Source organism: Armigeres subalbatus, chromosome 3, assembly GCF_024139115.2.
Source record: "Armigeres subalbatus isolate Guangzhou_Male chromosome 3, GZ_Asu_2, whole genome shotgun sequence".
Lineage (NCBI taxonomy): Eukaryota > Metazoa > Arthropoda > Insecta > Diptera > Culicidae > Armigeres > Armigeres subalbatus.
In genome coordinates, this window is record NC_085141.1 from 144,642,169 (window position 1) to 144,657,389 (window position 15,221).

The following is a 15,221-nucleotide window of genomic DNA, read 5'->3' on the forward strand; positions in this document are numbered from 1 at the left end:
GGCTGCTGTCGAATCCTGTTGGTGTAGTCGCTTTCGCGATCCCATGGTTATCTATACATACCTTGCGGCATGCAGGGAGGCCATGCGAGGGTTGACACTTTCGTGTTCAGAGCCAGATCAGCGCTAGTCAGGAAGGAGCACCTGAGCCTACTCTCACTCAGCTACCAGCTGCGCCACAGGATTGTACAGCGTGCTACAAGGCCCGCCACGGTTTTAGGGGACGGAAGACAGCCTGGCCATTAGCCGATTCTCCGTTTCAGGTCGGTGTCACCCGGCCTTACTAAGAGAATAGAATAAAATGTACAAAAAAGGTTGGTTTTGGTACATAAGATTTATGAGCGCCACTCGGGAAGAAGAAGCTCGGGCTCATACAGTAGCCGCTATGTTGCGAAGGCCGACGAAGGTCCTTCGTAACTCAGTTGATTAAAAGCACCAGTCTAGCGTACTGAGAGTCGTGGGTTCGAGTCCCTTCGAAGGGAAGTGGTTACCTCCAATACATTTTTCAAGTCATAATATTCCACATAACGTACATATTCACATCTGAGTTTTCAGAACATGGGGGCGATTCCTTCATCAGTGCTGCCACCTATGGAGGAGGTTTCTACTGAGAAGAATGCTTGTGGAGGTCCCAACAAACAGACTGGGGTTAAACACAAAATGGTCTCCGGTGGTAACATTATTGTAACATTATGTTGATGCCTGATGATCTAACTACACTTCATCTTCTTTTTACTGGCATTACATCCTCACTGAGACATTGCCGCCTTGCAGCTTAGTGTTCATTCAGCATTCCCACAGTTATTGACTGCAAGGTTTCTAAGCCAAGTTACTATTTTTATATTCGTATATCATGAGGCTAACGATATACAATGGAATTGCACCCAGCCACCTTCAGCTTCAGCATGGTCTTGCTTTGCCACGCATCTTACCGCACGGCTAAGGAAGGCCCCTATTTAACTACACACCGCTGCATAATCGAAGAATATGGTTTAATTCACTTTCCTTTCCTTTTTCACTCTTCTACTTCTCTTCTACTCTTCTTCATTATTTGTGATTATAAATGGCACACGCGTTTACAATAGTTTAAAGTGCACCCACAGTAAAGCATATCTGATAGACGGAGGAAGGATCGCTTGGCCGAAACCCATTCAACCGAAACCCATATGACCGAAAGTACTCCGGCCGAGTAGGTCATTTGGCCGAAAAGGTCACTTGGCCGAAAAGGTCACTTGGCCGAAAAGGTCACTTGGCCGAAAAGGTCACTTGGCCGAAAAGGTCACTTCGCCGAAAAGGTCACTTGGCCGAAAAGGTCATTTGACCGAATAGGACATTTAGCCGAATAGGACATTTGGCCGATTAGAACATTTGACCGAATAGGACATTTGGCCGAATAGGACATTTGGCCGAATAGGACATTTGGCCGAATAGGACACTTGATCGAATAGAACATTTGGCTGAATGGGACATTTGGCCGAATAGGACATCTGAGTGAGAGGTAAGATGTTTCACTTTTCACTCTTCATTTTTCTCACCTCAGCTTGAGCTTGATTGACTGCTCGTAGTTGCTACTCCATTATGACCAGATCAGCTGTTCTTGCACAGGGAACCAACAGATGTTTGCTTGGGACTAGCACACATCTTCAATGTACAAGTACTGGTGATCTCATTTGTTAGGTCATACTGGCGCCTGCCACGTTAGAATGCAAGTCAATGTAGGGAAGGGGGAGGAAATGATGATGCAATCACTCGCCCACTGCAAGCCGAATATACCTCTGCACTTGCCACGAGTTCATGCGGAATTTGTTGGAATTTGGAGTTAGGTTGGAGAGGCAGAGGTCCGTCTTGGTTAACGAGCTGCCAATGTGATAGATAGGAGAAGGTAACTGATGGAATTTCTAATTGGATGTAGGAAACGAGCTCTATAGTTCATTTCCAATTCTAGCAGATTACTGTTAGAATACTCAAGTTGAAGGTATAGGAATAGTAATGGAAACGGTATGGAAGTCCATTTCCAGTTCTAGCGATTGCTAGAACATGAGAAATAAAGAGAAAGATACAAAGTAGGAGAATGGAACGGACCTGGGATTGAACCCACGACCTCCTGCGTATGAGGCAGAAGCAGTAGCCATATGACTACCGAGCCCGCTACTCTTCATTTTTCTCACCTCACTGTAAAAATTAAGAAGCGTGTAATGAGTAATGAGACATCTCACTTCTCACTTCGCACTACGCATTTCTCACTTCTCACTATGAAAAATGAGAAGTGAGAAGCGAGTAGTGAGACGTGCAAAGTGGAAAATGGGAAATGAGTAGTGAGAAATGAGAAGTCTCATTTTCACTCCTCATTTCTCACCTGTTACTATAAAAAGTGAGAAGTGTAAAGTGAGTAGTGAGACGCCTCACTTCTCACTTTTCACAGCGAGATGCTTGAAATGAGAAGTGAGTAGTGAGACGTCTTACTTCTCACGTGTCACCCATCATTTTTCATTTATCACTACTCACTGCGTGAAGTGAGAAGAGCAAAGTGAGAAGAGAGACGCCTCACTTCTCAATCATCACTTCTAACTTTCCATAGTGTGAAGTGAGATGTGAGACGTCACATGACACATTCGGCACAACGACCAATTCGGCCAATTGACTTATTCGGCCAAATGACCTATTCGGCCAAATGACCTTTTCGGCCAAATGTCCTATTCGGTCAAATGTCCTATTCGGCCAAATGTTCTATTCAGCCAAATGACCTACTCGGCCTAATGATCTATTCGGCTATATGACCCATTCGGCCTAATGGTCAGCACGGCCAAATGGTATATTCAGCCAAACAACGTTCGACCTAGTGGCTTTCGGCAAAATGGCATCCGAACGAACGATATTCGGCCAAACGGTCCTTCCCCATCATAAATTAGATGGCATATGCTCTTGGGCTTTGCGGATGATATCGTTGTTATAGGGATTGATCGCCGTACCATGGAAGAGGCTTTTGTGCCTTTGAGGAAAGATACAGCGAGGATTGGACTCGCAATCAATATCAGCAAAACGAAGTACATGGTCGCAGTCCATGGTTTCATCTACGAATAGGGCTTATTGCGGACCACGTAACCAGCTAAGGGTAAGTTGTCTGCGAACGAGGACAAAATTGGCGCTAAATTGTTGTTCGTATGCCGGGAAAGAGATCGTTCAAATTTACGTCCAATATTTGAGGGGGGAGAGGGGTCAGAAATAGCAGTTTGTGGCACGGGGAGAGGGGGGGTCACGTCTTGTGTTACGTTCTACAAGAAAAAATTTCTCATTACAGAATATTTTAGAAAAAATATTTGAAGCTCTTTTTAGTGGAATGTATTCAACCGTATTCAACTCGTCTTAGACGGTAAAAATATTTTTATTTGCTGTTAAGGGAGTTAGTTCTCACTAAATTTCATGTAAAAGTAGTGTACAAAGAAGACGAACCATTAATCAATTTACAGTTGTACGTACAGATGGGGAGTTAGTGATTTGTGACAGATTGTGACAGGAGGGGGGAGGGGGGTTGAAAATGCCGAAAAACGATGGACGTAATTTTTGAACGATTCCAAAGCGTCAAACGAAGATAATATTCAGTAGAAAACCCAGAAGAGGCTGTAGAAAGGCCGCGTACGCGACGCGACTACTTTTTACAGTTGAAGAGGACCTGAGGGCGCTAAACGTTCAGGGCGACTGGAAGCGATTGGCCCAGGATTGAGTCCTGTTGGCGTCCATTCGGCGTAAGCTCGTCAAGGAGCTGTAGCCCATTCAGTATCAAGTAAGTTATACAACCCCTGTTTAGAATTTGATTTTACTCAGACAGAAGCTATATAAACCCAACTCCTACAGCATCGTAGCACAGTAAAATATTAGCTATGTATGGTAGCAAACCTCGATATTCCATAATGTTATCGACATGCTACCAATTCCCCTTATTCTTCCCATCAGATGCATGAAACAACGAACAAATCAATTATTCATAACGCACAATTAATTCGAACCGACATGCTTATCACAAATTGTCGCGTGAATTTGTTTCCGCCTTCGGTGAATTTCTATGCCAAACAGCGACACCCGCATCGCGTAAGTCATACGTCCAACGCAACGGCACCCTTAACCTTGCGTATTCGACACGTTCGTATGCTAAAAATCGCTCGCACTAAGTGAAGCATCGACAGAACCAGTGTTGGTGCTCGCTCCAGACCAGGCCAGGTGCCGTCTTCGTTCTGGGTAGGCAGTCGTAAAAAGCCCAGCGGTGCGCAAAATGCATCCAACTGTGCCGGCAGCAGTAGTGTTTGGTAAGGAAATTCCACTGGAAGCAATCTCGCCACCTTCCGTCTTCCGCTATAAATCGAAGGCGAGACGCCGGTTGACAGTCTGGAATGATAACACAGTTTGGCGAACCGATTCGTTCACGTACTTTGCATACCTATAATAATTATTGCTGGCCGATTGTAAAACAATATAAATGCCATTAGGGTTGGCTCCGAGCCGGTCATTTGGAGATTTGTTGACGGCCAGCTGGTTGACGGATTCCCGACGCCAATCCCGTGCTTTGAGTTTTTCAGTGTTTTATAGTCCGTGAATAGTGGAGAGTAATTGTCACGCATCAACTAAAACTGGGCGAACTACAAGTCGTATTCCACAGCGATGATAGGTCTATCGCAAAGTTTAGCGCTATTTGGCGTTCTACTGCTTTATAGTCTGACGGTAGTGATTGTTAGTGGTTCGTATTCAAGGCTTATCCAGCGAACTGTTTCCGGATTTCTGGAATGATTTTTTTTTATTTCAGGAAATGATGCCAAAGTTGTTGGAGGGCAGTCATCCCAGAGTCGCGTTCCATATCAAATATCTCTGCAGATTATGACCAGATCGTATTATGGGCTCGGACCGTTGGAGTGGATGCATAATTGCGGAGGCTCTGTTGTTTCCGAAAAATATGTGGTGTCGGCAGCTCATTGCCTAGATGGTATTGATCCTGCCCGGCTTTCGGTGGTATCCGGAACAAACGACCTTCGCAATAACGGAAACAAAGGAACGCGTCATTTGGTTGACTGGACGCTGATTCATCCGGACTATATCGAGCTGAATCGAAGTGATATCGGACTAATCCGGGTGGTGGAACCTTTCACATTTGGTGCCAAGGTTCAACCGATATCGTTCTCCGAAAAACAGGTAGGCGGTGGAGTAGAATGCCTTCTAACTGGATGGGGCTACACAATGCCAATTCGGATCGGTAGAACACCGCAGGATTTACAAGAGGCTTACGTGAAGACGATTACTAATGAAGAGTGCCGCAGTCGTGGGTTCCCCGTGAATCCTACGGAGATTTGTACGTTCACAAGAGCTGGACAAGGTGCCTGTGGGGTAATTTAATTTCATCAGATGGAAATTTTTGCCTAAACTTACTATACTTTATTTATAGGGTGATTCAGGTGGGCCGTTGGCTTGCGACGATGAGCTTGTCGGAGTGGTATCGTACGGAACGCGATTCTGCGGTATCGGATCTCCAGACGTGTTCACTCGGATGTCCGAGTTCAAAGAATGGATTGATGCAAACCAGAGTTAAAAGTTCTGATTGTTAAAAGACTTGATACATGTTCCTGTTTGTTGTGAATACATATTTCTTTTTTAAATGCAACTTTTTCTTGTTTTATGGGAGCTATACGAAATGGTTCCACATGGTTAACTTTGCTTAGCATATTTTCACAGTTGCAGAAATAAAAAAAAATAATTATAAAGTGTTATATTGCATTTCTAATGGGTCTTGGAGTTGAACATTTTGAATGGTTGTGCATTATAACCAGATGGTCATCTTATTCTCCATTCTGAGGCACATTATCTTTAGTCCACATTCTCACGCATCATCATTCAATGGCCATCAGATTAAAATCCGCTGCAATCAGTCACCGATCAGTTCCGCCATTCTGCAACGCAAATCAATAAACATCCACAAAATCAGGGTCTTAAAATCTCTTCGGCATAAAGACAAGCCGCGTCGGATTTCCTAGACCATTGAAAATGCGAGAACCTCCCTTATGTTCCCCCTTCCTAGTTGTGTTTGTCCTTAGTAGCCGCGCAATGTCCTAATCCGAAATCTACATTCACCACAACGGACTGTGGAAAGGTTTGTGTGTTCGATTTCGACGCTGACCGGTCCCGAAATGGTGAAGGAATTTTCTCACGAGTCCGGCGCATCAGAACGAGATTGTATGCTCTGTGCATTAGAGAAAGGGAACCAACCGCCGAAGAAAAAGACGGTACCGAGCTGTATGCGTTTTGACGCAACAACTAAACAACGGTTTCTTGCTCGGCCAGCAGCAAAGGATAACAAAACTAGCCGATGGTCAATCGCATTCGATGAGGGGGAATTGTTTACGCTTTTGGTGCTGTTGTTTTCGCATTTAGTCTTCGTTTTCGGTTCGATTATAATCTTCTGCGTTTGAAGGAATGCGTTTGCGTTGGTAAAATAATTTTCAGCTAGTGGCTGTAATACAATAATTGTAGTTCAATGACTACTTTATTTAATCAAAGGTGCATGCGAAAAATGTAAGCGGGCTTGGTAGTCATATGGCTACTGCTTCTGCCTCATACGCAGGAGGTCGTGGGTTCAATCCCAGGTCCGTTCCATTCTCCTACTTTGTATCTTTCTCTATATTTCTCATGTTCTAGCAATCGCTAGAACTGGAAATGGACTTCCATACCGTTTCCATTACTATTCCTATACGTTCAACTTGAGTATTCTAACAGTAATCTGCTGGAATTGGAAATGAACTAATAACGTTTCCTACATCCAATTAGAAATTCCATCAGTTGCTTTCTCCTATCTATCACATTGGCAGCTCGTTAACCAAGACGGACCTCTGCCTCCGAACCTAACCCAAAAATTCCAACAAATTCCGCATGAACTCGTGGCAAGTGCAGAGGTATATTCGGCTTGCAGTGGGCGAGTGATTGCATCATCATTTCCTCCCCCTTTCCCTACATTGACTTGCATTCTGACGTGGCAGGCGCCAGTATGACCTAACAAATGAGATCACCAGTACTTGTACATTGAAGATGTGTGCTAGTCCCAAGCAAACATCTGTTGGTTCCCTGTGCAAAAACAGCTGATCTGGTCATAATGGAGTAGCAACTACGAGCAGTCAATCAAGCTCAAGCTCAAGCTCAAGCTCAAAGGTGCATGCGAAAAATGCATTTCTGACCAAAGTTGTTTGGGCGTGTTTGAACCCAAGTGTTGATCAATTCGAATTGAAATCCTGTAATACAAATATTTTTTTATACAAATATAAAAATAGAAATATTTTTTTATGTCATCTCCCCCTCACCTCGCCCTCTTAAGCTTTCCAAAAATATTCGAGGGAGGGAGGGGGGTACAAATTTTTTGAACAATTTTTATTTTTATTATTTTTTGAACATTACGCTTCACGCTATCTCGGCACGACACATGTAATTTATCTTCAAAAGAATTGTTAATGAAAATACGATCATATATCTCTGTACCTGCATAAATAGTCTACATATATCCTATCTGGTCACGAATATTGAAAGGACTATTGCATACAGATTTTATCTAAGCTGCCTCGTAATAGCTCCATGTTCTCGAACATCTATTTGTCTGTATTTGATGGCATTTATGTTACTTTCGAAATCCAGACGTTCGAATTAACCTCCAAAGCAGATCAGGGAATGGTAAATGGTCAATTTCCAATAAAATGCGTCCTACACTCACATCAGCATATATCCGAATGGGATCAGACAAAGCACCGTTAAGCAGGACCTCACGAGTAAATGATTCGTACCGTGCTTAGTGAAAGTTTTGAGTAAAGGCGATCTGTCTGAGTGCAACAACTGGAGAGACATCATATTATCGTACATAGTTTTCAAAGTTCAGCGCAAAGTTATCCTAATTTGGTCGTAGGAAAAGGTTGACAATTATCAGACGGCAGCAAGCTGGATTTCGACCCGTAAGATCATGTGAGGACCATACTGTTATGCTCGGCAATATATATCTGCTTTTTCTTATTGACATTACATCGCCCACTGGGACATTCCCGCCTCGTAGCATAGTATTCCTTAAGCATTTCACAGTTGTTAAATGCGAGTTGCAGTATGTCTGCGCTCAAAACTCTCGACGGTGTACAACACGCGTCGGAGTCGTCCGCCGCGGCTAAACATTGGGCGACTACAATACGGTAGACTAGCCCAAGACTACGCGCATCAGCTAGATGTGGCACTCCCAACGGAAGAGCATCTAGGCGCAACGTCTCTTGAAGATGGTTGGAGAGATATTCGATCCGCCATTGGAAGCACCGCAACCGCTGCACTAGGCACGGTGACTCCGGATCAGAGAAACGACTGGTATGACGGCGAATGTGAACAGTTAGTTGAGGAGAAGAATGCTGCATGGGCGAGATTGCTGCAACACCGAATGAGGACGAACGAGGCACGATACAAACGGGCGCGGAACAGACAAAACTCGATTTTCCGGAGGAAAAAGCGCCAGCAGAAAGATCGAAACCGTGAAGAGACGGAGCAACCCAAAAGACCAAGAATTAAAATCTTAGGTGTTGATGGTGAGTATAATTCGAATGAATTGATTGACATGTTGAGAGATCAAAATGATATTGAAGATGTTCAATTTTTAAAAGTTCTGAAGTGTATTCAATCAAAGAGAAAAACGGAAAATGAGTTTTCGCTTATTTGCGAAGTTGATGCAGTCACTTTTGAGAAAATGATACTCAAAGATAAGATTAATATTGACTTTGAAAGGTGTCGAGTTCTTGAGAGTATAGAGGTTATGAGATGTTACAAATGCTGCGGATATGGACATAGAGCAAGTGATTGTAAAAGTAATCTTCACTGTGCCAAATGTTCCGAAGATCACGATGTAAAAGAGTGTTCGTCTGAACAAGAATTTTGTATTAATTGTATTACTTCTAATAGAGAAAGAAGATCTAAATTTGATGTTACCATTCGTCATGGAGCATTGATTGTCCGATTTATTTGAGAAAAGTCTCGATTTCGAAAACTTGGATAAATTATGATGCATAGCAACCACAGGGTGTGGTAGATGTCATTATAACTAACATTGCTGGCATCACATCACATTTCGAAGAGTTGGAAATAATGATCAGCAGGAGGAGACCTAAGATTGTAATGCTTACTGAAACACATTTAACTATGGACATTGAAGCAAGTGAGTACAGTATTAAAAGCTATACCATGCTATGCTGTTACTCTTTTTCTAGACATACGGGAGGCTTAATAATGTATGTTCACGATTCAGTGAAATATATTGTTCTTGACAATTCATCGTGCGACCTCAATTGGTTCATGGCTATAAAAGTAGGCAAGGGACTAAAAGCTGGTGTATATGGACTTCTTTATCATTCACATAGTGTGAATGACCAAGAGTTTTTAGATCACTTGGAGCAAAACTGGCTAGAGAAAATACTTGATGATAGTGGAATGAATCTAATTGCAGGAGATTTTAATATAAATTGGAATAACAACAATGGTAGCAGAAATCTTCGCAATGTAATGCAATCGTTTGATTTAGATCAGAAGGTAAAAGAATTTACGCGTCGTACTGTAAGATCAGAAACTATAATTGATTTAGTATTCTGCAATCTTGATGAGATACACGTATCTATTGATACAGACAATAAAATCTCTGATCATGAAACGCTTCAGGTTAGCTTTAATGAAATCTCAGAAACAGTAGATACCTATCTGACCATAAAGAGTTGGAAAAACTATTCGAAGGCTGCACTCATATCGCTTCTTAGAAGTAGTATGCCAAGCAACACTGAAAGACAGCTAGACGAAAAAGCAGATGTACTGAGTATTGTATTGAAAGAATGTGTAAATAAACTTGTTATGGTTAAAAGCATAAAGTGCAGCAACAGAAAAAAATGGTATACGATAGAGTTGAAAGGTTTGCAAATGGCAAGGAATGAAGCATACAAAAAAGCATGTGAGAGTTGGGAGGAAGTAGACTGGCAACATTATAAAGTTGTAAGGAACGAATATTCGTACTCGATTAGGAAAGCAAAGGCAGAGTATATACAAAGGAAAATTGAGGTAAATAAAGGTAACAGCAAATTGCTATAGAAAACACTGAAATCATTGTGAAAAAGCAGGGAAAATGCGAATAATATAAGTTTTAACGGAGAAAATGAAGCCAATGAGGAACAAATTTGTAAAAAATTCAACGACTATTTCTTAGATAGTATTCAAATAATTAATAATACTATAGAAGATTTGCAAGACTGTTTTGAGAATGATTGCAACCAGTTTCCTGAGAGTTGGAATATGTTCCATCAGATATCGTATGAACATCTTTGTGAGGCTATAGGAAAAATAGGTAGTTCTTCAAGCATAGATAATGTCAATTTACAAGTACTCAAAGATTCTTTAGAAATAACGGGACAATATCTACTGGACATAATTAATGAGTCTCTCATTCAGGGTAAGTTCCCTAGTAGTTGGAAACAATCAATAGTAATACCGATACCTAAAGTGAATGGAACTACAAAAGCGGAGGAATTTAGGCCTATTAATATGCTACCCGTTTATGAAAAATTGTTGGAAATTATTGTAAAAGAGCAACTGCTTGAATATTTGAACGAACATAACATTTTAATAAGTGAGCAATCAGGATTTAGACAAAACCATTCTTGTGAATCTGCCTTGAATTTATTATTGTACAAATGGAAGCGAATGATAGAAGAGAAGAAAACCATTAAAACCATATCTAGATCGATAATGTTAAAAACAATGAGAAAATATGGAATTGGAGGAAACGTTCTCAAGTGGTTTGAATCCTATTTATCCAAACGGACTCAAGTATGCCAATATGGGAAGGCTTCTTCAGCACCGAAACTGGTACCTCTTGGTGTTCCACAAGGCAGCGTTCTAGGACCAATTTTATTTATTTTATATATTAATGACATGAAGAAAGCCATCCGTCATTGTGACATTAATTTGTTTGCTGACGACACAGTTCTGTTCATTGGAGAAAAAGATGAGAAGGTGGCAATAAGAAAAATAAGGGAAGATATTAAATTGCTAAGCAAGTGGCTGAAAATTAAAAAACTTAAATTAAATGTGCAAAAAACAAAAGTGATGATTATAAGTAACAGAAAACAATTGAACTATTCCGAATTAAAATTGAACTATTCCGAATCAGAAATTGAACAAGTTGAAATTTTTAAATATCTAGAAGTTTACATTGACAACAAATTAATATTTAAAGAACACATTGACAAGTTAATTAAAAAAGTTGCTAAAAAATATGGAATGTTAGTCCGTTTGAAAAGCCAGTTGATATTTTGGAGTAAGATATTTCTTTACAAGACTCTGGTGGCACCACATATTGACTATTGTTCTTCCGTATTATTCATGATACACATCTGAAGAGATTACAGAGATTACAAAACAAATTTATGCGGCACATTCTCAACTGTAATAAATACACTCCTGTCTTGTGCATGTTAGATGCCTTACAATGGCTTTCGATCAAAGAAAGAATTATATTTAACGTACTGACAATGGTTTATAAATTAAAATTCAATCTCTTGCCAGAATACCTGACGAATATTATTACATGTGGAAGAAATATACATACATATAGCACTAGACAGATTGACGATCTACGAGTTGTTCCATTCACAATGACAAGTACACAAAAATCGGTTTATTATAATGGAATAAAGATGCATAATCAGCTACCAGATGAAATTAAAAGTGCAAGAAATCAGACCGCATCGTGCTTTCGTGCTGTGCGGTTCTTTCTCTCTTTGCGGAAGGAAGTTTTTAATACTACCCGAAGCTATTTTAATTTCAACGGTGCTTCTTAGCGCTATTTGTACCCACTGATCCCGTTACGATCTTTGCAAGGACCCGTGCCTTCGTTTTACGTTGGACCCGTTTGCTGAAGTAAAATTCCGACAAGCGGTGGTAATCCTGCAGGGACACCGTTCTGGGAAAAACCTCTTAGAAGGTCACGTCTCCACGCTCAGCCATGAGCATTAATAAAAACAAGAGGAAGGGGGAGTCTCTGAATTCTCCACTTCCTTCAAAGAAACAAGGTTTCAAGACCGTCCTGCCAAAGCGCGGAAAACATAGAAGGAAGCTGGAGAATTCAGATATTCCTTCTAACTCTAATATCGGAAATAATTCTTCTCCAATCGAACTGAGCAATCAGTTCGATTTGATAATTGATGAAATTGAGCAAATCGAATATACCTCTAACCCAGGTGATTCGATTCATGCGAAAAACCAAAGGATTCCGCCAATTGTGGTATCTGTTACCGAGTTTTCTCGCTTCAGGAATAAGATTTTAAGTAACCTTCAGGGGATCAAGGTTTCATTTCAGATTGCCAGGGAGGGTGACTGCCGCGTTTTGCAGGGGTCCTTTGGCGATCGCAAGCATCTTCTTCAGTATTGAACTCAGAAGCGGCATATATTCTTCACATACGACGACAAAACTGAGCGATTGTTCAAAGTCGTCTTGAAAGGTCTCCCCAGTGATGATAAATCACTGGATGAGATTAAAATTGAAATTTCTCACCTGTCATAAGACGAGTTTGAACAATCCCATTGAATTCCACCACTTAATTGTATCCTGACAGATACGTATTTCGACCTCAACAGTAAGGCCGTCTTCAGTGTCTTGTACTTGACTCGACTCGACTCGAGTCGAGTCAAGTACAAGACACTGAAGACGGCCTTACTGTTGAGGTCGAAATACGTATCTGTCAGGATACAATTAAGTGGTGGAATTCAATGGGATTGTTTAAACTCGTCTTATGACAGGTGAAAACATTCCACTAAAAAGCTCAAAATAATTTTCTTATGAAATTTCTCAATTACTTGGATTTTCACCAGTCCAAGTAATTAAGATGAAAAAGAAATCACACTCTGGTACTTCCCAGAGGGGCATTTCTCAAGAATTTTATTTAGTTCATTTTAACAAAAGTGAACTAAATAATATGAAAAGTTTGGAAAAGGCCTGTATTATGTCTCATGTCCGAGTTACATGGGAACATTTCCGCAGGCCTGGGGAAATTTCAAAACCCTACCCAGTGCTGTAAGTGCCAAAAGTGGGGTCATGGAACCAAACATTGTCACATGGATGCTAAATGCATGATTTGTGGTGGAACCTCTCACGCCAAAGACGCATGTCCTGTGAGCGAAGATTCCAATAAATTTAAGTGCGCAAACTGTGGGGGCAATCATAAATCCAATTTCTGGGAATGCCCTTCACGCAAAAGTTTTGAATTCCCGTGCAAAATTGATGACGGGAAATTCCAATCGGATCCCAGATTCGACGGGTAGAAATTTTCAAACGCTCAAATTTCGAAACCAGTTACCGGTAGATCCATTCATACCCACCACAATTCACAAACAAATTTTGCCGCTCGTCAACGGGTAGCAAGCACTTCAGTAAATTCCAATTTTTCGAATGTACCTACGTATGCAAATATCGCTGCTGGTAGACAAAATTTCTCTTCTCAAAATGAGGTTTATACCCATGTCCCAACGGAAAATAACGGTCATGTTGCCGATTCAGATAGCATGACTGCTTCCGATTTTGATTTTTTAACTGAACAATTGCATCACATGATTGATGCAATGTTCAAAGCAAATACCATTCCTGAAGCTGTTCAGGTTGGTATAAAGTACACACAAAAAATTGTTATCGGACTCCGTTTCAATGGATCTAAATAATTGTGTGAAAGTTCTAAATTGGAATGCCCGCTCTCTAAAGGGTAAGGAAGATGAATTATTCAACTTCCTAACAGTTCATAATGTGCATATTGCCATTATTACTGAAACGTATTTAAAACCAGGACTCTCCATTAAAAGAGATCCAAACTATTTCATCTACAGAAATGATCGTCTTGACAGCGCCTGTGGTGGGGTCGCCATTGTCATTAATAGACGTATCAAACATAAATTATTTTCTTCGTTTGAAACTAAAGTTTTTGAAACCTTGGGAGTTTCTGTTGAAACAAATTTTGGTCAATTTTCCTTCATTGCAGCCTATTTGCCTTTTCAATGCAATGGGCAGCAAAAGAATTTGTTGAAAGCTGATCTTCAAATTCTGACTCGCAACAAATCAAAATTCTTCGTAATTGGTGACTTCAATGCCAAACACCGTTCATGGAATAATGCTCAAAGCAATTCCAACGGCAAAATTTTATTTGAAGATTGTTCTGCGGGATATTATACTATTCAATATCCCAATGGCCCTACTTGTTTTTCTTTCAGTCGAAATCCTTCTACAATTGATTTAGTTTTAACGGATTCAAGTCAGCTGTGTGGCCAATTGGTAACTCATGCTGACTTTGACTCTGATCACCTTCCTGTGACGTTTGAAATCTCACAAGAAGCCATTTATAATCCAATCAGCTCTACTTTTAATTATCATAGAGCTGATTGGGATTTATATAAAACATATATCGATAGGAATTTTGATGTTAATATTCCTTTGGATACCAAAAGTGATATTGACAATGCGCTCGTATCTTTGACAAATTTAATTGTCGAAGCCAGAGGCATTGCAATTCCTAAATGTGAAATTAAATTCAACTCCATTATTATTGACGACGATCTTCAGCTACTGATCCGTCTTAAAAATGTGAGGCGAAGGCAATACCAAAGAACTCGCGATCCCGCGTTGAAAGTTATTTGGCGAGATTTGCAAAATGAAATTAAAGACGTTTCGCTATTTTGAGAAATACCAACTTTGAGAATAATGTCTCGAAGTTGGAACCCAGTTCGAAACCCTTTTGAACGAAAATTCTTTTAAAAACAACCTCCAAAGCCAATTCCAGAGGGAAATAAAATTTTATTAACAAATGGCGAAAAGGCTCAAAAACTTGCTCAGCAGTTCGAGAGTGCCAATAATTTTAGTCTAAGTTTCACTAGTCCAATCAGGTTACACGAAGCTTCGAAGACATTTTCAACCAAGATAATGTTTTTGACCCTTCGTTGGGAACTAATTTGGATGAAGTGAGATCTATTACTAGAAAATTTAAAAATATGAAAGCCCCGGGTGATGATGGTATTTTCTACATACTTATTAAAAAAACTTCCTGAGAGCTCTTTATCCTTTTTTGTTAATTTATTTAACAAATGTTTTCAATTAGCATACTTCCCAGATAAATGGAAAATGCCAAAGTTGTTCCAATTTTGAAGCCGGACAAAAA

General features: G+C 40.5%; 1 protein-coding gene across 1 annotated transcript; it reads left to right on the forward strand.

The window, feature by feature from the left end:
• Window positions 1–4,470: 4,470 nt before the first annotated feature.
• LOC134219576 (chymotrypsin-1-like) lies at window positions 4,471–5,641 on the forward strand. The gene is made up of 3 exons (XM_062698351.1): window positions 4,471–4,726; window positions 4,793–5,367; window positions 5,426–5,641. The coding sequence occupies exons 1-3, from the start codon at window positions 4,651–4,653 to the stop codon at window positions 5,567–5,569; spliced, it is 795 nt and encodes a 264-aa protein (XP_062554335.1). The 5' UTR covers window positions 4,471–4,650; the 3' UTR covers window positions 5,570–5,641.
• The last annotated feature ends 9,580 nt before the right edge of the window (window positions 5,642–15,221 follow it).